This window comes from Martes martes (genome assembly GCF_963455335.1).
Source record: "Martes martes genome assembly, chromosome: 12".
Classification (NCBI taxonomy): Eukaryota; Metazoa; Chordata; class Mammalia; order Carnivora; family Mustelidae; genus Martes; species Martes martes.
This window is the reverse complement of record NC_137900.1, coordinates 5,494,759-5,519,772: the sequence shown is the minus strand read 5'-3', so window position 1 is coordinate 5,519,772 and position 25,014 is coordinate 5,494,759. Positions and strand designations below refer to the sequence as shown.

Below are 25,014 nucleotides of genomic sequence, written 5' to 3'. Positions count from 1 at the left end.
TCTGTCCTGAGTCATCATTTCAACGTTTTACCTTTTGTTTTTCACAGCTGTCTTTGTGTGTCCAGAATATGATAAACACCTAACCTTTTCAAGGCCTTTTAGAGCATATTCACTGGAGCGAAACCATTTAGGTTCATGTCTCAGTTCTGTCCCTATATGACCTTGGGCAAGTAATTTAAGCTCTGTGTGCCTTAGTTTTCACATCCATGAAATGATGCCTGCCTCATGGGACTGTTAGGATGATTACAGTAATATATGCAAGACACTCAGAACAGTGGCCATAATAAGTACAAATACATGTTAGTCATTAATATTAGTTATTTTCTATCATGTGGAGGGAGGACTCAATTGAAATATCAAAATAAAAGAAGTATCTGTGGGAGATACATGTGATGGGAAAAGTGTGTGTGAGAGAGAAATGAGAGCAGCAGGACATTTGCTTCCAGAAATTCAAAACAACATAATTTATTAATTATACATTTAGATATTTGTAATACACACATACATAGGAAATATGAAAGTTATTTAGAGTACCTCCATGATTTTGTGTTGATGTTATAAATTTTACTTTTAAATAGTTTAACAAAACCCATCTTGCATTTTTATATTTTAAAATAAAATAATCATATAAAAATCTCAAGCATCTAAAAAGTCGTAAAAACCATGATTCAAGTCAACAATTATGTGTTTTGAGATTTGGTGGGTAAACATGATTTCATTTTTCTGTGAAGAATTTACTCTGTTCCCTTCTGGCTTTTTCAAGGTTTTCGAAAGTGATCATGCCTCTTGGCAGCTGCAACTTACTCTTTTCTGTCTCCAATATGTTCTCAGCTTCACCTTAAATAAAGTACAGAAATATGTAAGGTGACAAAAAGGTCATTAGTATTTTGTGAAAAAGCCAAATTGCTGTATTCCAGTGACAAGTGGTAACACTATGTGGAGGCATGCCTCTAAATCTCACACTTAAATATTTCACCTGTTGGCCTCAGAGGAAGCCACCTCCCAGAGGAAGGTCATTTTTCCTTTGGGAGGAAAAAGAAATTCTGAAGACAGACACACAGATCAGTCAGAGGCATCTGGATGGCTTAGTCGGTTAAGCCTCTCCCTTTGGCTCAGGTCATCCTGGGATCAAGCCCCACAAAGGGCTCCCTGTTAAGCAGGGGGTCTGCTTCTCCCTCTCCCGCTGCCCCTCCTCCCTGCTTATGTTCTTTTTCCTCTCTCTTAAGTAAATAATAAATAAATAAGTCTTTGAGAGATCAATCAGATGCCATAGGTTTTACTTGACAGAAGACAGCATTTTAAAATATAGAAAAGAATACCAAGTAATATTTTTTTCCTTGAAGCAAAGTCAGGATGATAAGCATTAGTTGTGTTTGGAGGGGTGTAGGATGGAGAAAACAAATACAGTGTTTGCTATATTGCCCCTTAATATGTAAGTGACATGAGAGAAAATAAAGCTTAATAAAGCTTTTTATTCTTTTTCAGGAATACTAATCTTTTACCTGAAACTACTTGTAAATACCCAAAATAATATTAAATGTTCTTTAGTCCGTATACCTATATATACACAGCATAAGAATATTTATAAACAGTTCCTCTTTAAAGTGACAGCTAGTAATTTCTTAGGCCCAGTTGAATACTAATTAGCAAAATTTAAAAAATTATTGTATACATTGTTGACCTTCTATAAACTTTCCTTGGGAATGAAGGCAAATATTTCTTTTTAAGTACTTCTCTTTAAGCACACCATTAATTTATACTCCAGACTGAATACGGCCGGCTACAATTTTCCAATTATAACATTTCAACCATCTGCAGTCATCTTTTGTTTTTTGCCTCAGTTCTGAATAGTAAGTAAAAATAATTATAAATTATATGTAATTAGACATGGGGCACCTGGGTGTCTCAGTTGGTTAAGCATCTGCCTTTGGCTCAGGTCATAATCCCAGGGGGTCCTGGGATCAAGCCCCACATTGGGCTTGCTGCTCAGTGAAGCCTGCTTCTCAACTTCTCCCTCTGCCCATTCATGCTGTCTCTTGCTCACTCTCTCTCTCAAATAAATAAATAAGATCCTTAAAAAATATGTAATTAGACAGGCCTTTAATGACAGACTAAAGAAATGTTCCCATGTGATAGTGCCTCACATATGACAAATTTTCATGTGTTTGCAGAAAGGCTGATAATGAAGTCCATCAAACAAGGACTGTATATCTTGGGTTTGTCACTAGTTAACAGGGCTAAATGTTATAACCTAAACTTTAAATACTCCAGTTTCCTGGTAGACTATAAAGTTGTATTTTTTTTAAATAGGAAATTCCTACCTGTCTTTAAAGTTTAAAGTTGTATGTTCTGTGGACTCTAGTGGACCTGTAACAAAATTACTTCCCAAATATACAGTCATGATATTCCTAGAAAATAAACTTGTTCTCTATTAGTAGTATGTTCAAGTGAATGCTGTGTAATAGACTTGACATTTAATACTGCATATTAATTTTTATGAGGCACTGAGAATTCTAATGCCCATATAAGCAATGAGCAGAATTGAAATCAGACTAATGAATTCTTAAGCAGATGAGTAATATGAAACTGAACAGGTTATTGAAATGGGTTTTAACATTGGTAAATCAGTTGTATAGTAAGTTTCCAGCTTAAAATGGGACTGTACTCCAAAATTTAATCTGTAGATAAGTGTTTTAGAACTCAGAATACATTTTACCATTAGTGATAATGCAATAAATCACTTGCTAAGCCACCAACAAAAAATGTTTAGTCCACAATATAGGTGAACTGTGGTAACAGTAGTGCTTGACCCCAAGGGACCTTTTAGCAGAGTTTCTGTGTGGAAAATGTATTTCCAACTTCAGTTGGAATTTTTAAGATCATAAAATCCTTGTATCTCCCTAGGCCTGGGAAAAAGATGTTCTACTCCCTACTCCAGTAACTGCAGAGGAGTCTGCACTTCCTCCTTTCCTGTACCAAATCAGTCCCCACAGAGCTTTAGTGACAGTGGTGTACACAGATAGCCCAGGAGAGGAAGGGATGCCAAAAATGAAGGCTCGGGAAAGCACAGTTTCCAATATGCTTTGGGTTGAAGGCTCAAGAAGAAGAGACACAGGGGCCCTCATGAGAGTGTCTTCCTGGTATAGGGCTGGCTTCTGGAGCAGAGGTGCTATTTTCTAGGACAATAAAAGGGGGAGTTCTGTGAGAGCAGCATGGTGCAGTGATCATTTAACAACCAGCTCTCCAGGGAAAAAAATGTAATTGCTTCTCAGCCTTTGGCTAAGATCAAATGCAGAAAAAAAATGTATATAAGTTTATTGTGAACATAAGTTTATTATAAATTTTACTTCTATAAAACAAATGTAGCACATAATTTATAAAAAAATAAAATGTTCAATACATTTTATTATAAATTTCACATAGCAAATGGATGGATTCTCATAGAATGTTTTTATTGACTTTTGTTGAACTCTTATATTCATAACTAATCTATAGTTGCAAATAATGAGAGAGTATATTTCCAACATGAATGATGGTTGTTATTTTCATTTACCCTAACAAATAGGAGAGAAATGGAAACAATGAAATATGTTGGAACTTTTTTTGTTTGGGAATGATGTAAACAACTTGGCTGAATCAGGTAATAGTTTTTAAATGTTAGGAGAATATTTCCTCAGTTGTTTATGCTATTCACAGTGTAATGGCTACTGACACAACAAACATTTAAGCATAGTCTGCATTATTAACATTTGCTTCATCACTTCCTTAAATCTAGACTATTGGTTGGCAAGCTTTCTTTAAATGGGCCAGACAGTAAATATTTTAGGTCTGTGGGGCCTTATGTCTCTGTTGCAGTCACTCAGCTCTGTCATGGTAATGGAAACACATCCATAGAGAATTTACAAATGAATGGGCGTGTCTGTGTTTTAATAAAACTTTGCTTTCAAAAACATGTGGCCACCCTGCAGGCCATAGTTTGCCAAATCCTGGCTTAGACAGTCAACAAAATAATGTCAGGCCTTGATTTGGTGTTTGCAGATTCCATGGTGTAAATACTCCCACCATGACCAACTTCAGGCTACAAATGGGATGCCACTGAAGTTGGAGTTATATGTGTTATCTTACTATGTGTGTATATTGTATCTTTATTTCTACCATAGAGATACAATAGATATACATAAGACAGGTATACATAACCAGAGTGCAGATAATAGTGAAATAATGAAAAACTGATTAAGTTCTGAGTATTTATTGCCATTGTTTAAAACATAATTTAATATTTTTTTGTATTTAATTATAAGCTTATCTAATATGTTTAATAATGACTATATTTAATAACCAGCTTATAAATTCCTGAAAATTTGATAAGTCAGTTCTTGTAAGCTGGTCTGAGCTGACTCCAGCATATTGCGTGAGAGGGAACAGAAATGTTGGTCACTGGTAGCTCTGGGAGTGGGGTCTTGTCAGGATGTTCATAAATCAAGGGGTCATAAGAAGATGATCCTTGAACCAGAAAATAAGTCAGGAGTATATTCTAGTTTATCAAAGACTGACCTTTCATTCTTTGTAGAAGGGTTCCATATCCTAAGTCATACTGGTAGGTGAAGACAAAGCTTAATGGAATAATAGGGAAGAGGAAGGCTGGCTTCTTCCTTCTTATTGCTCTGGTTCAAAAACAAAAAAGGAAAAATATCAAGAATGACCTATAAATACATATCTCCATACACAATGAAAAAAAAATTACCTGCTTTTTGGAATAATGTCCACCATTTTAGAAGTTACTTAGTTCATTTGAATCTTCTATAGAAATAGGATTTTCTTACTCATAATGCCTCACCAGATTCTGCAGTTCTCAAGGGCAGAATCTATGATTTTCCCACCTTTATTTGATGTTGATACTCAGATTACTCACTTAAAAAATGGTTAAGTATTGATATCTGTCCTTTAGGGATTATGGAGATAAATTTGCAGAGGCCTTCTTCTGTCTTGGTGTCAACTTATATAATGGAGACAAAGATGGGAGAAATCTGAGAAACTAGAGGTAGATTGAACTGTTTCTACCCTGGTTCTACCGTTACTTCCAAGTACTAAGCCATAAGGGGTTACTGTGTTTACATATACACCATTTGGACCAAAGCCCTATCTTGGCCAACTTGATAGGAATATGCTAATGTCAAAAACAAAAAGAAGCAAATTAAGAAAAATTTAAAGTAAATAGCAAACATACCCAGCTGTTAAAGAGATGGCTGCAATGCCAAAAAAAGTTCCAAAATATTTGAGGAATTCCCGAGACCAAGCAATCTGCAAGGCCATTTGTCTTTCTCTCATTTCATTTTGCATCATTAGCTGCCTTTCCAGCTGAGGATGAAACAAATGACAAAGTCTGGTTACTCATCTTTTCATTCTGAGCACAGAGTTAATAATCTGCTTTTCCAGGGGATTTTCCTTCTTCAGTTGCTTTGATTTGTCTTTTTTTTTTTAATCTCAGTAGACTTTAACTAAAATTCCTCTGGATAGCTATCTCCATCATCTTGGCAGTGAAATCTTCCTGGAATGTATGTAGAATGGATGTGATATTCTTTTTCTTTGTCCTGAGGTCTTGAATGCATGTGGCCTGGAGCTTTTATTCAACTCTAAAATATATGTTCAGCCTATTCTGTCACATGTGAGAAAGATCTATGTGCCTTTAAATGAAGGTACATCTTCCTGATCTTAATTACAACTTGTACTGAAATCATTTTATCCAACTGCAAATTGACATTCATTTGGAGTAGCAGGTCCTTATCATATTATGACATGATGGGAGAGGGTATTATTCTGAGACATCAATGGAGATTTTTCTTTGTCACTATTCTCTTGATGCCTCAAGTCCTTTGTTACTTTAGTGAGTGTCTTTCCCTGCATTGGAGCAGAAAGCAGATATAGCCCAGAACACAGGAGACTGGATTTCTGGATGGATTTTTAGAAAACACACAAGAGAAGCAACAGTCTAAAAGCCCATTATTTTGGGGCACCTGGGTGGCTCAGTGGGTTAAAGCCTCTGCTTTCAGCTCAGGTCATGATCCCAGGGTCCTGGGATCGAGCCCCGCATCGGGCTCTCTGCTCCACAGGAAGCCTGCTTCCTCCTCTCTCTGCCTGCCTCTCTGCCTACTTGTGATCTCTGTCTGTCAAATAAATAAATAAAATCTTTCAAAAAATAAAAATAAAAATAAAAGCCCATTATTTTGAGAAAAATTCTTGAGAAAGAAAATTGTTTTTTAAATTCTAAAATCTTGGCACTGTGTATCATTAGCAGAACCTAGAGGAGAGCAAGCAGTAATAACATGACTCAGTTTTCTCTTTTTCCCATCTTTCTACTGTGAGAAGAAACTGGAAGAGGAAAAAGGAGACTTTAGAAAGATGGGGCTTGGTTCCTTGGCTTCTCTTAGGAGTTGAAATTCTGGAGAGTGGTAATGAATTTGGGATTTGGGGATCCCTGGACAGAAAGCACTTGTGGACCTATCTTCTATCAAGAATTTGGGGAAGGGGCAACTAAAGTAGAGCTGAAATGGTTGCAGTGCAGATCTAAGCTTAGATCAGACCTGAGAGAGGCCACCCAGGCTCCTTCGGCTGCCAAGGGGTGTGGAGAATATCTGCAAGGTTCCCATATCAGCCTGAAGAGGGGCACAGAAGGTGGCTGAGAATTGAAAGCAGGTGGCTTACCAGGTAGTCACCAAAACCTAGAGCCTGGGGACCCCGTAACAGACACTTCAGTAGAGGCCATAAACCAAGTGCTGGGCAGGAAAAGTAGCTGGATGTTAGAGGATTAGCAGCACCCTAGAGTGCAGAGATGATGGCCAAACCAACCTGAAACATGGTGGGACACCCAGAACAGACCACCTGTCACTACACAGGTTGATCAAACGGAAAATAACTACAGAAGCCTCCTCCAACCAGATGTGCTTTCCCTATGACCATGCCACTTGAAATCACTTGGACTCAAACCTAGATTGGTCCAGGAAAAAATGGACAGAGAAGGGGAGGGGGCCAAGCTGAATTCACAAACAAGTGTTTTAAGATGAAGTAATTGAGTCACTTTAACTTGTCAAAATTAAATTTGCCCTCAGTAGTAGAAACTGAAGTTTATTTTGGGTTCAGTTAGTGAGTAAATAGTGTTTTTGCATACATGGTTATTTAGAATGTGAAATTCATCCTTGCTATATTACTTATTAAAAAAACTTACATGATAGTTCATAGTATCCCTCCAAAGTGATGTAGAATGCGTGAATTAATCATTTGTGCTGTTATCAAAAGATAGCTGAATCTTGTCATGACACAGATGAATGCAGGATCAGTGGTTCTGAACTTTACCTGCACATTTGTGAGCATCTAGGGAGCTTTTAAAAATCTTAGTGCCCAGGCCCACATGTCAGACCAATGAAACCAGAAGGGACCAATGAAACCAGGATCTGGAGTTAGGACCAATCATTAGTATTTTTTAAAGATTGCCAGGTAATTCCAGTGTACAGCTAAGATTGAGAACCACTGCCTGAAAAAACTCAAAACCTAGGTTTTTCCCACCAAAAATCACACTGAAATATCAGTCTGAAAACTGATCCTCTTGGAACTCTCAAAAGATTGGGGACAGAAGGCTTTTTAAGGTGGTGGAACTCATCTGTATAGTACTGTTGTGGCGGATTCCTGGTACCTTGCATTTGTCAGAGCCCTTTAAACTTTACAGCACAGAGTGAACCTCATTATTAACCTTAATGGGCCATCCAGGATGGGATTTTGGAACAGAAAAAGGACTTCAAGGAAAAAACTCATGAAATTTGAATTATGAAGTTTATTTAAAAGTGGTATATCAATGTTAATTTCTTAGTTGTGACAACTGTGCCATAGTAATGTAAGATATTATCTGTGGAGTATACAAAAGGTAGGGTATTCAAGAACTTTGTCCTCTTCTTCTATAAATCTAAAACTGTTCTAAAATTTAGTTTCAAAAATGGTTATGAACAAATGTTATATTCTGGGTCTCTTCTACTGATAAGAATAGAACCATGTATCTCCATAGATCATAGAGAAATTGTGAAAATCAGCAAGATTATGTATCTGTAACAAACTCTGAGCCTAGAGTTAAAAAATCTACACATACCCTTTCCATTGGCAAAAATTTCCTGACGAAAGGTACCATTGAGGTATAATTGTAATTATCAATTAGAGCTTTATTAAGTACCTCATACTTCATAAAGTTATGCTTAAAATCATAGGTCTAGATCTAAATACATTTAAAATTCAAATTAATTAACAGGATGTGCCTGGGTGGCTCAGTCAGTTAAGTGTCTGCCTTCAGCTCAGGTTATGATTCCAGGGTCCTGGGATCGAGTCCCAAGTTGCATCCTGCTCTCTGCTCAGCAGGGAGTCTGCTTCCCCCTCTCCCTCTGTCTATCGTCCTGCTTGTTGTCTCTCTCTCAAATAAATAAAATATTATAAAAACCAAATTAGTTAATAATTTATTATCAAACTTTTTCAGTAGCCTTAAAGGGATAATTATATTGATGCAGTTATTAGTTTATCAATAATAGGCATAACATAATTAAGTGTACATTCATTTTCACCCTTCTTCTCCCAATATTGACACTAATGAGAAATAAGAGCAAAAGAGAACATGTACAGTAGGTTTTTTTTAGCAGTCTTTAACCAAATTATAAATATAAAATTCTTTTATTTTATTTTAATTAATTATTTTAAAAGTAATCTTTAAAGACTTGTTTACAAGAATGTTTAATTATAACTCTGTAGTCATATGCCCAGTAATAATAACTAAGTCTATATTAATTTCTTTTCCTCCTTTGTTCATTTATTTATTTCTTTATTGAAAATCAATTAACATATAGTGTATTATTAGTTTCAGGGGTAGAATTTAGTGATTTGTCAGTTGCATACAACACCCAGTTCTCATTACATCAAGTGCCCTTTTTTTTTTTTTAATAAAGATTTTATTTATTTCTTTGTCAGAGAGAGAGAGAGTGAGAGAGAGCACACACAAGTAGGCAGAGAGGCAGGCAGACAGAGAGGAAGGGAAACAGGCTCCCCGCTGAGCAGAGAGCCTGACACAGGGCTCCATCCCAGGACCCTGGGTTCATGACCTGAACCAAGGGCAGAGGCTTTAACCCACTGAACCACCCAGGCACCCCTGTATTTACTTTCAATATCAGAAGATGCTAACAAGATGAGCAGAGCCTGGGAAAGAACAAAAGACTATTGACCCTCTCAACCATTATCTAAAATTCTTTAAAGACCATTCCTAACTGCATCTGGTATAAGCACTAATAACTGAAATTGAAGACAATTCCACAACTTAAGTAACAACAACAGTAAGGGTATTTCCTTTTATCCTGGTTTTCCTCATTTTAAAAAGTACATATTTCTTAGTTTGATAATTAATGTCCCACTATGTCAGTCCTAACTGTGCACAAAACTAAAATCTCTATTTTATAATACTTAGAACTAAGAATCTTAGAACCAAAACATGCTTCAAAAGATAAAATCAGAAAATCCTTAAGAAATTGCAGGATGCAGAGTGCCTGGGTGGCTCAGTCTGTTAAATAACTACCTTCAGCTCAGGTCATGAACCCAGGTCAAGTCCCGCATGGGGCTTCCCACTCAGCAGGGAGTCTCCTTCTCCATCTGACACTCCCCCTTCTTGTACTCTCTCTCTTTCTCACTCTCTCTCTCAAACAAATAAAATCTTTTAAAAGAAAGAGAAATTGCAGTATGCTTATTTCTACTTCACTGTGGCAGCTGATACACTACTAATAACAATGTGGCCCACTAGCTAGGTGTTTGGTGCTGTAGTAGTTACTTACATCGACTTTCCCATCAAACCCTGTGAGGTCTGTCTATGAGTTGAAGAAAACAGAATCTATTCCAACTAGTAGTTTAAACAAAATGACAATTATTGCAGGGTATGTAGCAGCTTAAGAATTTCTGGGGGAGCCATGAAAGTCAATTTGCCTCCTGTACTATTAGGAACAACAGGAGAAATGCTCTGCCGGAACATGGGGCTCACCTGGGGGAAACCCACAGCTGCCGTCTCCTGTCATAGATACTGTGGACCAAATGCTGAAACTCCACCTCCACATTCCCAGAATACTAGTCACTTCTGCTACAGGGGTTACAAGAAGATCCAGTGTCTTCTCAGAAATTTACACCACCCACATCCACCTCTGCAGTGTCCTTTGGGCATGCCTACTTGGCAGCTTCAGGTCAGATGTGAAGCTCAGCTGCAAAGGAGTCTGAGAAATTCACCTTTGGCTTGTTAGCCTCTGTTGTATTGGCAGGCACTCTCCAAAGGAGTTGGAATGGAACAGAAGTTAAATGATCCGGTCAGCATTAACTGCCACGGAAGGTATTATCTCAGTTTACAGTTGAGGAAACTGATAATCAAAGTCTGAGTGATTTTCCCTGTGGCCTCACTTATTAAACAGCAGATCTGGGATTCTGACCCATACCTGCCTGTCCCAAAGTCCAAATTTGCAGTCTACTCTAAGTATACTTGGAATAATCAAGTCAGTATAGAAAATGGGGGTGAATGGACAAGGTATGTGATTACCATCTGAAAAGCTGTTAGCTTTCCATATTAATTAATGCCAGAATTTTAGAAAGACTGCACAAAGAGCTCTAAATTGACCTGGGGTGCAGACTGGTCTGAATTATTCTGTTTAAATCTCTTTGAAAGAACCTTAACAACACACTGCCTCCAGTTTCTCACATTGGATTTCATGTCTCCCTTCCCTTAGTGATTTCAGTGACCACCACTCTCTGAATGTGAGCCTCCCAAGGTTCTTATAAGACCTCCTTCTCAATGCCATATCTGATTACCCAGAGAACTGGGAGGCACTACCACTTCCCAAATAATGACCCTGGTCTGCAGACTTGACTGTCTAAACACTTCTTGAGATGTGGCTTCCCTTATCCTGTGGCACAGACATGGGTTTGGGGCTCCAGACCAAGAGCCCTTGGAGAGAATAAGTCCAGCCCTTGACCTTTTTTTTTTTTTTTTTTTAAGATTTTATTCATTAGAGAAGATGCACGCACACACTTGAGCACAAGTGATGGTGAGGGCAGAGGGAGCGGGAGAAGTAGACTTCCCACTGAGCAGGGACCAGACAGGACTACACAAGGCTCCATCTCAGGACCATGAGATCATGACCTGAGCCAAAGGCAGCTGCTTAACCAGCTGAGCAGCCCCCCAGCCCAGGGCTTTATAAGGAAAATAGTGTCTGTGCTCTAGACAAAGGCAGAATAAGAAACTGAGAAAGTTCTGAAAGGCTGAGACCTGCTCCCCTTCTGTAAATGGGATACAAGGAAAAAGGCAACTCCTAGGAACAAATGAGCATTGGAGACTCTTCCAGAAAAGGTCCTTCAAATCCTCTGTTTACTTCCCCTCAGAGTTTCCTGCTTAGTCGTCTCCTTTTGGTCTTCCAGTTCCTGGTGATATCATCAGCTTGTAGTCTCCAACTACCACCCCTTGCTGATGACTTCTGAATTCTAAGTCTCCATCCTAGAACTCTTTTAGTGGTAGATACTATTTCCAACTGCCTTCTGGGTGCCTCCCCTGGGACACTGATAGGGAGGTCTTACCAAAATGTCCAGGCTCTTTCTTCTCTGCTGTCTTTGCTCCAGCCCAGACCATCATTATTCATCAACAAAAATATAGTATTATCACAATCTGTATTCTCTGTTCCTGGTTTCTTCCTTAACCCATCCATTTTTTAAATATTTTTCTCTTTCTCTTTATTTATATTTATATTCCTATCTTAAAATGATTCTTATATCACTTTCCTGAAAACCTTCCACTGGTTCTGTAATTCCTAGACATGACATAGCTTTAAAAAATCCTATTCTGGTTTGCCTCTTGGGCTTCATGTCTTGCCAGTCTTTTCCTAGACTTCAGCCACCAGCCCTCACCTGCTCCAACCATGTTTCCCTTTCCACACATTTTTGCTTATGGGAAGGGGATGGACTTTGGGGTTGCATGGACAAGGTTCAAATTCTAGTTATGTCACTTACTTGCTATGTGATTGTGTTAAGACGCCTAAATATCTTGACTCCAATTTCTCTGTCTTTAGGAGCAATATAGCTACTTACAGATTGTTTTCCTAAATAATGTGGCATATTGCAAGGGACTGGAGCATCACAGCCATTCCTGTGTGTTAGCCCCTTTGTCTTCCTATTATCCTTTATCTCCTGTCCCTGTTGGAGTATTCTTTCACTTTCTTCACTCTCTCTTTCTGGGAGAGTTTATCTGTTTTCCTGAGTTTGAAGTTCCTCTTTGCTGAAGACCCCCACATTTCTTTCTGGAGCCCCATCTACTCACTGAGCAATGCTGCCAGCTGCAGCCATCCAACCTAGCATTCCTGGCACTATGCTGAATTCAACCTTCCCTACACTTCAGGTACACTTTTCCTCCTGACCAGCCTCTCTGCCAGGTCCTTGGATTCCTCAGAGGCTCTGGGATTCTCCCAGGGGAATGAAAATGTTGGTCTCATTTTCAACTTACCCCTCTTCTTAATCCTGCAAGTATCTAATTCAGAAATTCCACCAACTTTTCTATTGAAATCTCTCATTTTCTCCACTCTTGTCACCTCCCCTGGCATCCAAGTCCTTATCACCTCAGACCTTGGCTACTACCGTGGCCCTGCGATAGCCTTATATGTCTAGCCTGTGGTATAAGTCTATTAACAAAAGCACTGTGGCCCAGAGGTTACTACTGTGCACTCTGGGGCATACTGCCTGCATGTGAAGCCTAGTTCCATCACTTGCAAGCTGTCTAGATTTTGGTGAGTTCTTGCACCTTTCTGTGCTTCAGTTTTCTCATCTGTAATGGACCAATGACAGTGCCTACCTTTTAAAGAGTTGTGTAAGGATTAAATGACCAAATACATGTAGAGGTCTAGAGCACAGCTTTAATAAGGGTTCGATAAAAGTTAGTTGTTATTATTTGCCTAGAAAACAGATATAAAATTTTGAGATTGATTTTAAAAATATCAATTCTGCTCCTGTTGCTGCCCTGCTCAAAAACTTCTAAGGCTTCTCTTTTTGCGACATCACATGTAAATGCTCTGCTTGGCTTTCCAGGTCCTCCAGACCAGGTGTGCCCTTGGATAACCTCATTTTCTGCTGCAGCCCTTCCCAGCTTTGGTCAGCCTGGCCTCCTGCAGTTTTCTAGATGGGACTCCAGCCCTCTCTTCCCAGCCCTGTGACCTCAGGCAAGTCAGGATGTATCTAAGCTTCAGTTTTCTCATCTGTAAAATGGGCACAGTAACAGTACCTACCTCATGAGTTTATTTTCTTAGGAGACTAAAAAGAAATTATGTCTACAGAGCACCTTCTTTTTTCTTTTTCTTTCTTTCTTTCTTTTTTTTAAAAACATGCTTGGGGTGGTTGGAGGAAAGGAGGTTTGTATGGGAAGAGCAGTTGCAGCTTTACATTGTATCAGTCAGAAATAGATTTCTGTAAATCTTGAAGCCTATAGGGAAGTAAAAATGTGTTTCAGGGGAAAAAGACAAAATCTCCACAGAAATGAACATATTATTCCCAAAAGCTAGTGGCTATTGCAGCATTTACTTCCTATAACAGTCTGTTGGGCAGATGCTACTAACATCCCCATTTTTCCAGAAGAGGAAACTGGTTAAGAATGATGAAGTAACTTGCCAATATGTGTAGTTTTGTATGTTCTGAGTTTTCTTTTACCTTTTAGATAAAGAAACCACAGCTCCAAAATTTAAAGGCACATACAAATGTGTAGAATGAGTGTTTTGCAAGGCTAGAGCTCCTCTGGACTGTTAATCCAGTGTTCTCAATAAAGCCCATCTTCCCTAATTTATTTTCACATAATAAGTTATGCTGTTCATTTAGGAATAGAAAAATGTTTTATATAACCTATTTAATTCATAAGATGTTTATTTTATTGTAAATGTAACTTACCCAGCAATAATCAGTAACTTCTATATAGAGAGAACTTTAAATGTTGTAATAGCTGGTTACAAATGGAGTTAGAATCTTCCAGACATTAGCCTAGCATCTTAATTTTTGTCAGTTGATGAGAACAGGCCAAAAAATAAAAACGAAAATAAAGCAATGTTACTTTTTCAGCAATATTAGGGAATCAGGTGTTCACATTTAAAAGCATTATCCAGAGGTCTAAAAATATACTACTTTAAGCAAGAAAATTTGCAAAAAAGATTTCTAACCATTTTAATAGACATTTGTATAAAAGTTATATACTGCTTTTACTCTGGTATACAGTATAATATGCTGTTGCCTTCATAATAGAATATAGCAAACCAGAGTTGTTTGGTGGCTTATTTATTTATAAATTTAGTTAGTTAGTGGTTATATACCCTTTTCCAAGAAGGTTTGCATTAGGCGACTTCTTTTTGTAAAGACACAGAATCGTCATTAGGGGGGTGCCTGGGTGGCTGAGTGGATTAAGCTTCTGCCCTTGGCTCAGGTCATGATCCCAGGGTTCTGGGATCGAGCCCCACATTGGGCTCTCTGCTCAGTGGGGAGCCTGCTTCCCCCCATCTCTGCCTGTCTCTCTGCCTACTTGTGATCTCTGTCTGTCAAATAAATAAATAATATCTTAATATCTTAAAAAAAAAAAAAAGAATCATCATTAGGTCTCCTGTACTGCTGAATGAGGGGTGCTTCTGGAGCTCACTGAATGGCTCTAGGCCTCTGCATTTGTCTTTTGTCTCCTCCTGTATCAAGTAGTTATTTCTCATTCATGGTAGGAAATCCTCTGCTAAGCACCAGTCTCTCCGGGATTCCCTCTCTGTTCTTTGTCTTCCTCTCTTTCTTTCTCGATGGTCTGTTGCTTGTAATTGTCTTAAGGGCAGTAAGGGAGCAAAGCTTATTAGAACTGTGTATAAAATAAAAATACATGTATTCCTAATACATTCTAATGACTGAAAGTCAGGGGCCTCCTGTGGATATGTTGCATGCATTTTAGAATATGGCCTTGTTATAGTTATTTGGTTCTTTTGTCTTTAAGTATTTCTTCTTGCTTCCTCATCATGTTCCAGATAAGAGGTTGTCAAATAGATGACTTCGATCTCATGAGATGCCATTATAGTTAAAATAAAATGGGGAGTAATATTGTTTATACCTCTTATAATGATAGTCAGAAAATTTGTGAAGTACTTATTTTCAGGAATTGAAACAAAGCAAAAGAGAAATAAAACAAAAAGATAAAACTAAACCCCCCTGAACACAACTATGGCTATGTAGAATGTCCTTTGATTAGTTTCCCTTCTATCTTCTCAATGAGCTGTGCTTCTAATCCTACATTTTTATAACTTCAGGGAATCCTGAAACTGAAGGTTTTTATCCAATAAAAAGTACTTTTGTACTTTCATGTGGTTTTATTACATTCAGAAATGTTCTAAATCTAAAATAAGTCTTCCAAAATGCTTCAGAGGATGGAGGAATCCAGAGCAAGAAACAAATACAGGTGATTAAAGGCTGAGTTGAGCAAAGGCGTTTTTTGCCCCTGGTTGGCAGAAATTTTTAAAACTTTTTTTTGACAGGGGCGCCTGGGTGGCTCAGTGGGTTAAAGCCTCTGCCTTCGGCTCAGGTCATGATCTCAGGGTCCTGGGATCGAGCCCCACATCGGGCTCTCTGCTCAGCGGGGAGCCTGCTTCCCTTCCTCTCCCTCTGCCTGCCTTTCTGCCTAATTGCGATCTCTGTCTGTCAAATAAATAAATAAAAAATCTTTAAAAAAAAAACAAAAACTTTTTTTTGACAAACTGATTCTGAAATTTCCTTGGAGGAGGAAATACAAAGCAAAATGGATGAACCTCAAAAATATTATGCTTACTGAAAGAAGCTGAACACGAAAGGCCATGTATTCTATGACTCCATTTATGTGAAAGGTCCAGAAAAGGCAGAGCTATAGAGACAGAAAGTAGATTAGCAATTTTCTGGGTCTGATGTTGGGATCAAAGACTTACTATAAATGAACACAAAGGTATTTTTAGAGATGATGGAAATGTTCTCAAACTGGATTATGATGATGGTTGCAAAACACTATAAAATGTACTAAAAATCATTGAATTGCAACCTTACAATGGATGGATTTTAAACTATGTAAATTATACCTCAATACAGTTGTTTAAAAAAGTAGAAATGGAACACAGTACCCTTTCAGGATCAGTTGTGATAGGTAAGTAACAGCATGTGTTTATTTTCAGTCATCATTAAAAACAAGGAAGATGTGTAGCTATATAGTTGCCTGGCTAATATTTATTCCTGCATCTTTAAAAAGTCTTTTGTGTTCCATTCAGTAATTGTTCAAAAATATCTGAACCACTTGGTATAGAATAGTTCTATTTAGATGCAAAGATGTTATAATTTTATAATAAAACATTCTATCTTTACATTTATTAAAGAGGAAAGGAAAGACTGTTCAGCATTATATATGTTCTTCATAAATCATTATTTTTAAACTTCATACTCTATACATTTTCTGTTCTCATACTAAAACACACCAAATTTTCCTTGCAGTTGCAAGAGGTGTTGAGACTTGTTTTTTTCCTCTAATAATGGTTCTATATTCTCTTCAAGTTTTCTTATCACTAATACTATCACCCTCCCTGGATTATTAGATGCTTACTTACCCTAAAGAGGTAGAATCTACACCACAGCAAATTTTTGGTCAAGTGGGTGAGTTTAAAACATTGCTGGAATATCAGCCCATCATCATTTTTACAATGAATTTGGGGAGCTTAGTTTATATGGTTGTTACATCTGGAAATTCTTTTATTTAGAAGAAAATATGTTTGTACAGTGGCTAAAATCAGAATCCAATTAATATCAGAAAGTTAATCTAATGATATAATAATTACTAACAGGAAGAATTCATGGGGCAGGTCATCTCCAATTCTAATGAATTTTAAGCAAATCTTTAAATTAGAAGTTTCTAATTTAAAACTGATTTCAACATAAAGACAAAAGGAGGCTATGGAAAGAAATCATTACTTAGTTTTCCATTTCTGGGAAATAATACTTCCAATATTTGTGTTCACATGTGATTTTAAAAATAAAATGCCACCTCATTATTATAAGAAAATAACCATTAATTCCTGAAAGGGAAAAAAATTCTTATTTTTACATTCTGTACTTTACTGATGTGTATGGGTCTAAGAGTTCTACAGAAAGGTGAGCCTGACCCAGTCATCACCAATAAACCTTAGATCTGCTGCTGTTTAATCCCTACAGTGACACTCATTCCTCCTGCTAAATAAAAACCCAAACTGAATAGCCACACATAGGGAGCGGTCACATTGGGAAATATAAACATAAGTGTAGAGTTTTATGCCATAAAATTTTCTTCTATAATCCTCCTGAATGTTTTTGCTTAATGAGAAAGAGGTACATTTTTTATTATGGCTGTTTACTCCCACTGACTTCTTTTTTTGAAAACTAAAGCCTAATTTGATAGTACTGATAAGCTGAGATAGGAAGTATTAAAATAACAGTGGCTTAGTATTAGCCCACAGTGGGTAGGAGGGAAAAAAAGCCACAGAAAAGACAGTGTGGTGGAAAGGGAAAGGCGTGAGCTTTCATGAAAGATATTGGCATTGTTAATTTTGAATCTGGAAGAAGACAGCACTCCCTGTGTCAGATCAAATAGAAAATGAATTCCAGGTGAATCAAAGTTCTAAATGTACCAAATGAAATGATAACTGTATTATAAGTAAAATTTGGAGATTGCTTGTATAACTTTAGAGAAGCAAAGACTTTTTTAAGGAAAGCAGGAAACATGAAGGAAGAGAGTAACAGATTTTATACATTAACAGATTTTATACATGAAAAATTCACTACTTCATACACATTAGGATAGCTATCATTTTAAAAAACATACAGAAAATAACAAGTGTTGGCAAGAGGCAAGGATGTGAAGAAACTAGAACTGCTGTTGGGAATATAAAATGGTGCAGCTGCTATGGAAAATGGTATAAGGATTTCTCAAAAAAAAAAATTTAAACATAATATTACCATATGATCCAGTAATTCCACTTCTGGTTGTATTCCCAAAAGCAATGAAAGTGGGATAGATATTTGTACACCCCTACTCACAGCAGCATTATTTACAATAGCCAAAAGGTGGGAACAACCCAAATGTCAGTTGAAAACTGAATGAATACACAAAATGTGGCACATATATACTATGGAATATTATTCAGCTTTAAAAAGGAAGGAAGTTCTAACACATGCTACAACATAGATGAAACTTGAGGACATTATGCTACATGAAATTACCCAAGCACAAAACTGCAAATATTATAAGATTTCACTTATATGAGGTACCTATAATAGTCAAATTCATAGCGATAGAAAGTAGAATGGTCATTCCTGGGGGGCTGGGAGAAGAGCAGAGTGGAGTTAGATGGTAGAGAGTTTTAATTGAGGAAGATGAAAATGTTCTGATGAGAGGTGGTGGTGATGATTGCACAAGGGAGAGGCACGATGGAGAGTCAAGAGCATGGGCCCTGCAATCAGACTGCTTGTATGTGAGACATTCTTCCCCTGGGCAAGTCACTTAATCTCTCTGTGTACCTCAGTTTCTTCACCTGTAAATACAGAAAATATAGTAACTACCTCATGAGGTTGTTTTGAAGACTTCATTATGAGTGAGAATAGCATATAGAAATAATTCAACCCTATGGTTGAATTTGGAAATGTTGATTAAAATTTAAAATGCATCTACCCTTTGGTGTACCTGGGTGTCTCAGTCAGTTGAGTGTCCAACTCTTGATTTTGGTTCAGATCATGATCTCAGGGTTGTGAAATTGAGCCCTGCATCAGGCTTCCTACTCAGCTGGGAGTCTACTTGTCTCCCTCTTCCACTGCCCCTCGCCCCACTCGTGCATTCTCTCTTTCTCTCCCCATCTCTCTCTAAAATAAAATAAAAAATAAAATAAAATTAAATAAATAAATAAAATTAAAAATTTTTTAAAAATGCACCTACCCTTTGATCTAGCAATTCCACTTTTGAGAAGTAGCATTACTTAATAAAAACTAGTTATTTGTTCTGTTCTTGTCATCATCAGTATCAACATCATCATTACTTTCCCTATGAAGATACATCTTCTGGTGTGAAAAAACCTATAAGATATATTGTTAAATGGAAAGAAACAAGGCATAGAAGAATGTATAATATGCTACCACTGCATGCATGCACACACACACACACACACACACACACACACATACATACATATGTGTTCATAGTCATATACACCTGACTCTGTGGACTGCCTTTGGAAACTTTTTGAGAAACTAGTAACAGTGATTACATCTGAGGAGATAAACTAGATGGCTGGGGACAGGGGTGGAAGGAAGTTTTCACTATATACTCTCTCCTTTTTTCAGAATTTTGTATCATGTGCACATGTTAACTTATTCAAACCTAATTAAAAAAATTATTTATTTGGGGATAAATAATCTCTGTCAAATAAATAAAATTTTTAAAAAAATTTTATTTATTTATTTGACAGACAGAAATCACAAGTAGGCAGAGAGGCAGGCAGTGTGGGGGGGAAAGCAGGCTCCCCGCTGAGCAGAGAGCCCGATGCAGGGTTCGATCCCAGGACCCTGGGATCATGACCTGAGCCGAAAGCAGAGGCTTTAACCCACTGAGCCACCCAGGCGCCCCTAAATGGATAAAATCTTTTAAAAAAAATGTAGCACAGAAAAAAATGGAGAAAATGTTAAACATGGTTGTGTCAGAGTCGTAACACTATGGTAATATTTTCTTCCTTTTACACATATGTATTTTACAATTTTTTGTTTATGAGCCTTTTCCTCATTTTTGTTCCTCATTCTGTTGTTTATTTATAATTGACATACAATATTGTATTATTTCAGGTATACAATATAGTGATTCTATGCTCATATGTTACAAAATGATCACCTCCATAGCTCTAGTTAGCATCTTCTTTTTCTTTTTTTTTTTTTTAAAGATTTTATTTATTTATTTGTCAGAGAGAGAGAGAGTGAGCGAGCAAGCGAAAGCACAGGCAGACAGAGTGGTAGAGGGAGAAGCAGGCTCCCCACAGAGCAAGGAGCCTGATATGGGACTTGATCCCAGGACGCTGGGATCATGACCTGAGCCGAAGGCAGCCGCTTAACCAACTGAGCCACCCAGGTGTCCCTAGTTAGCATCTTTTACTACACAAAGTTGTTACAGTTTTATTGACTATATATCCTATGCTGTACACTACATCCCTATGACTTACCTATTTCTGGAAGTTTGTATCTCTTAATCCCTTTTACCTTTTTCACTCATGCCCCCACCCCTTTCCTCTTCAGCAACCATGAGTTTGTTCTTTGTATCTATGAGTCTGTTGTTTGTTTCTATCTTTGCTTGTTTTGTTTTTTTAGATTATACATACAAGTGAAATCACATGGTATTTGTCTTCCTCTGACTTATTTCACTTAGCAGAATACTCTCTAAGTCCATTCATATTGCTGCAAATGGAAAGATGTCATTCCTTTTTATGGCTGAGTAATATTCCATCATTCATATATATATATATATATATATATATATATTTTTTTTTTTTTTTTAACACACACACACACCACCTCTTCTTTATCCATTCATCTATCAATGGACACTTAAGTTGCTTTCATATATTGGGTGTTATAAGTAATGCCACAGTGAACATAGGGATGCATGTATTTTTTTGAATTACAGTTTTCATTTTCTTTGGATAAAAAGTAAAACTGTTGAGTCATATGGTATTTCTATTTTTAATTTTTTGAGGAACCACCATACTGTTTTCCATAGTGGCCTACCAATTTACGTTCCCACCAACAGTGTCCAAGGGCTTTCTTTTCTGCACATCCTTACCAACACTTACTATTTCTTGTCTTTTTGATACTAGCCATTCTAAAAGGTGTGAGGTGATATGTCATTGTGGATTTTGATACGTATTTCCCTGATGATTAGTGATGTGAATATCTTTTCATGTGCCTATTTGCCAACTGTATGTCTTCTTTGGAAAAATGTCTGTTAAAGTCTTTCACCCATTTTTAATTGAGTCGTTCGTTCTTCTGTTATTGAGTTATATGTGTTCTTTATATATTTTTTATATCAACCCTTTTTTGGATATATCATTTGCAAATATCTTCTCCCATTCAGTAGGTTTCATTTTCATTTAGTTGATAGTTTCCTTCACTGTGCAAAACTTTTTTGGTCTGATATAGTCCCATTTGTTTAGTTTTGTCCTTGTTTCCCATTGACTGAGGAGACATCCAAAAAAATATTGTGAAGACTGATGTCATAGACCTTACTGCCTATGTTTTCTTCTAGGTTTCAGGTTTTATGTTTAAGTCTTTAATCTACTTTAAGTTGTATCTTTGTGTATGATGTAAGAAAGTGGTCCAGATTCATTCTTTTGCATGTATCTGTCCAATTTTCCCAATACCATTTATCAAAGAGACTGTTCTTTTCCCTGTTGTATGTTCTTGCCTCTTTTGTCACAGATTAATTGACCCTATAGGTATGGATTTTTTTCTGGACTCTCTATTCTGTTCCATTGATTTTTGTGCCAGTATCATACTGTTTCAATACTATAACTTTGTAGTATAGTTTGAAATCAAGGAACATGGTACCTCCAGCTTTGTTCTCTCAAGATTATTTTGGCTATGATGAGTCTTAGGTTCCATACAAATTTTATTATTTTTTCTGGTTCTGTGAAAAATGTCATTGGTATTTTGATAGGGATTGTACTGAATCTGTAGACAGGTTTGAGTGATTTGGACATTTTTAACAATATTAATTCTTCCAATCCCTTAGCATAGTATATCTTTCCACTTATTTTATGTTATCTTCAATTTCTTTCATCCAGGTCTTTAGCACATAGGTCTTACCTCCTTGGTTGTTTAAATTAAATTAAATTAATTAAATTTATTCCTAGGTATTTTATTCTTTCTGATGTAATTATAAATGGGATTGTTTTCTTAATTTCTCCTTCTGATAGTTTATTATTAGTGTATAGAAATGCAACAAATTCTGTATATTAATTTTGTATCCTACAACTTTACTGAATTTATTTACTCTAATAGTTTAAGGGTAGTCTTAGGGGTATTTTTTTAAATATATAGTGTCATGTCATCTGCAAATAGTGACAGTTTTACTTTTCCTTTCCAATTTGGATGTGTTTTATTGTTTTTTCCTTGCCTAATTGTTGTGGCTAGGACTTCTAATACTATGTTGAATAAAAGTGGCAAGAGTGCTTGTCATCCTCGTCTTCTTCCTGATCTTGAAAGGGAAAGCTCATAGCTTTTCATTGTTGATATGATATTAGCTGTGCGTTGGTCATATATGGCCTTTATTATGTTGAAGTAAATTTCATCTGTACCCATTTTGTAGAGAGTTTTTACCATAAATGTATATTGAGTTTTATTAGTTTATTAATTTATTTTGTTTATTTTATAATGAAAGAATTATACTAAATGGAAAAATAGAAGTACGGATTACCAGGTAGTAAGATTATGGACTTTTTTTTCTTTATGGTTATCTATATAAAAATAAACTAGTAACATTTTAAAAAGACACATCCATAATGGTGTCTGGAAAACAAGGAAGGGTGCCATCAACAAACAAGAAATTTTGAGGAATTTCTGAAAGAGAAGAGTGCAGATGGGATCAGAATGATGGTAGAACCAGAATAGAAGAAACTACAACCTAAAACAGACCAGGGGAGGACATTTCTACCTATAAGAATGCTGGAAAAGCTTCAAGCTTGGGGAATTAATTAATAACTACCTATAAATGTAACTATAAAGGTTATCCGTACCCTCCAACACAGAGAGAGAAGTGGCAGTGTTTGCCCCTAGTCAAATTTTCTCCAAAGTGGAAAATTTCTTGGAGGAAGCTCCTTTTCTTTGGGATGGGATCAGAGATAGAAGAGGCAATTATGTTATTGAGGCAATTATGGACTTCAGTAAAAGTCAGACAAGGAAGACATTTTTTAAAAAGTCGGTTCATTCAGTCTGGAGTATGACACCATGCTCCATCCCAAAGCGCTTGTGAGTTCTTAAGCCTGCTCCTTGCTCAACCACCCTAAAGAGCAGCTCTTGTGTTGGCACGTGTCATCCATTCTACAAAGCCCACAGACTCAGAGGAAATTCATGCCAGTTGATCAACTTAACTTCTTTATCGCATATATGAACAAGCAACTAAGGGCTACCCCGGACAGGTGAGAGCAATCGAGAACATTAACAGAGAAAGACCAAGGTACAGAAAGAAAATACCTGGAATCTGAAATTGAGATAATATGAGACACAGAAGAACTGTAGTCTGTGTGATTAGAAACTTCTTTCTCTGTTCCTGGATGTGTCTACAAGGGAAACTGCCTGCATGGTTTCTCTAGCTGGCTTTTAGGTTCCACTGGGGTAAACTACAGAGAGAGTGAGAGTATTGCACGTGACATCAGTCAGTCCTACAGTTATAATGTTGAACAAAAGGAGCAAGACACAAAACAGTACAAACCATAGGATTCCAGTAGCATAAAGATCAAAATCAGATACAAAACTAATCTATGCTGTAGGAAGTCAGGATCATGACTATCCTCAAAGGGGGAGGGGCAAGTGGCTGCAAGGGGTCGTAGTGAGGCTTAGGAGGTATGTTCAGGCTGTGAAAATTGATTGAACTGCACACTTCAACAGTGATGAAAGCTGTATACAACTAATCAAGGAGCTATAGCAGTTCAGAATATAAATTTACAAATTATAAATAATGTAGGATTTAACCAACTCTTTCAGAAATTGATAGCTCTGATAGAAAAATGTAGAAATATTGAGGATTTGAGCAATTAAATTAACAAGTTAATTATATGTGTATGTGTATAACCCAATAAACATAGAAAAATATTCTTTGTAAATATTCAGGGAACATTGTGTTTACCACAATAAAATATCTTAATAAATTCCCAAGGCAGAAATCTCATAGACCATTTTTTAAATCATAGTGCAGTAAAAGTAGGAACTAAAACAAATGGAAAATGATTATAAGAATTTAAGAAAATAAATTAGAAAATAACTCATTTTTTAAAAAAGAAAAACCTACTAAAATCAACAAGATAATTTAAGCAGGATGGCTGAACATAAGATCATATAAGGTCTAGGGCTTCCCGTCAGCCTCCGTCCTGCGGGCAGACCGGGGCACACGTGGCCTTTCTGAGCTCCCAAGGGGTCTGGTCGGACCCGAGGCTGCACCTCCAGGAAACCTTCCCCGACCTGACTTCCACCTTGTGTCAGCCTGTAGGGGTACCCCCTCGGCGGGAGGCGTCTATGCCCTTCCTGGCTCCCCCAGGAGGCAGGAGGTGCTCCCTGCTGGGTAGACACACCCTTCCCCTGTTTTCCTCAGGCCCAGCACCAGGTCAGGCAGGGTGGGGGGGTGGCAATAAATGCTGTTAAGAGAAAAAAAAAAAAATCATATAAGGTCAACATACAAAATTTAAAAAATTTCTATATGGCCAGAAACCATTAAAAAAACTATTCATAATATTATAATACTATATAATACCCAGGAATAAGTGAATTTCATTTGTTGTAAAAGTTACTTAGAGGGAAAATATAACACAAAAGTCAGTTTTGAAAACTGTCTCACCTGCCAGACATCCAGAGTTACTTAGAGGTGTGCTATACATTATGGTAGCAACCAACAATGTGTTCGTATTTAATTTGAAATTAATTAAAATTAAATAAAATTAAAGATTCAATTTCTCGGATGCACTGGTCATACTTCAAGTGCTCAGTAACAACATGTAGAGTTATGTATGTGTCCGATACACACACACGCACACATATACCGTATATCATCTAAATACATATAAAATACTTTCCCTCAGCCTATCACACATATATAGATGCATGGAGATAGCTATATCTCTATCTCTGTCTCCACATCTGTATCTATGTATTTGTATCTGTATCATTCATCATGTCCGAAGA

At 37.0% G+C, this 25,014-nt stretch overlaps 1 protein-coding gene across 3 annotated transcripts in view; it reads right to left on the bottom strand.

The window, feature by feature from the left end:
- Window positions 1–442: 442 nt before the first annotated feature.
- Window positions 443–25,014, bottom strand: part of PLGRKT (plasminogen receptor with a C-terminal lysine) — a 52,836-nt gene continuing 28,264 nt past the window's right edge. For 2 of the 3 annotated variants that reach the window (XM_080820647.1, XM_080820648.1), the window contains exons 4-6: window positions 5,228–5,358; window positions 4,555–4,664; window positions 443–837 (exon numbers count right to left, since the gene is read on the bottom strand). In XM_080820647.1, coding sequence (XP_080676773.1) covers window positions 716–837; window positions 4,555–4,664; window positions 5,228–5,358 — 363 coding nt within the window. In that variant the 3' untranslated portion in view covers window positions 443–715. Of the gene's footprint in view, window positions 838–4,554; window positions 4,665–5,227; window positions 5,359–15,865; window positions 15,932–25,014 lie in introns of those variants that run through there. The other variant, XM_080820649.1, reaches the window with a different exon arrangement.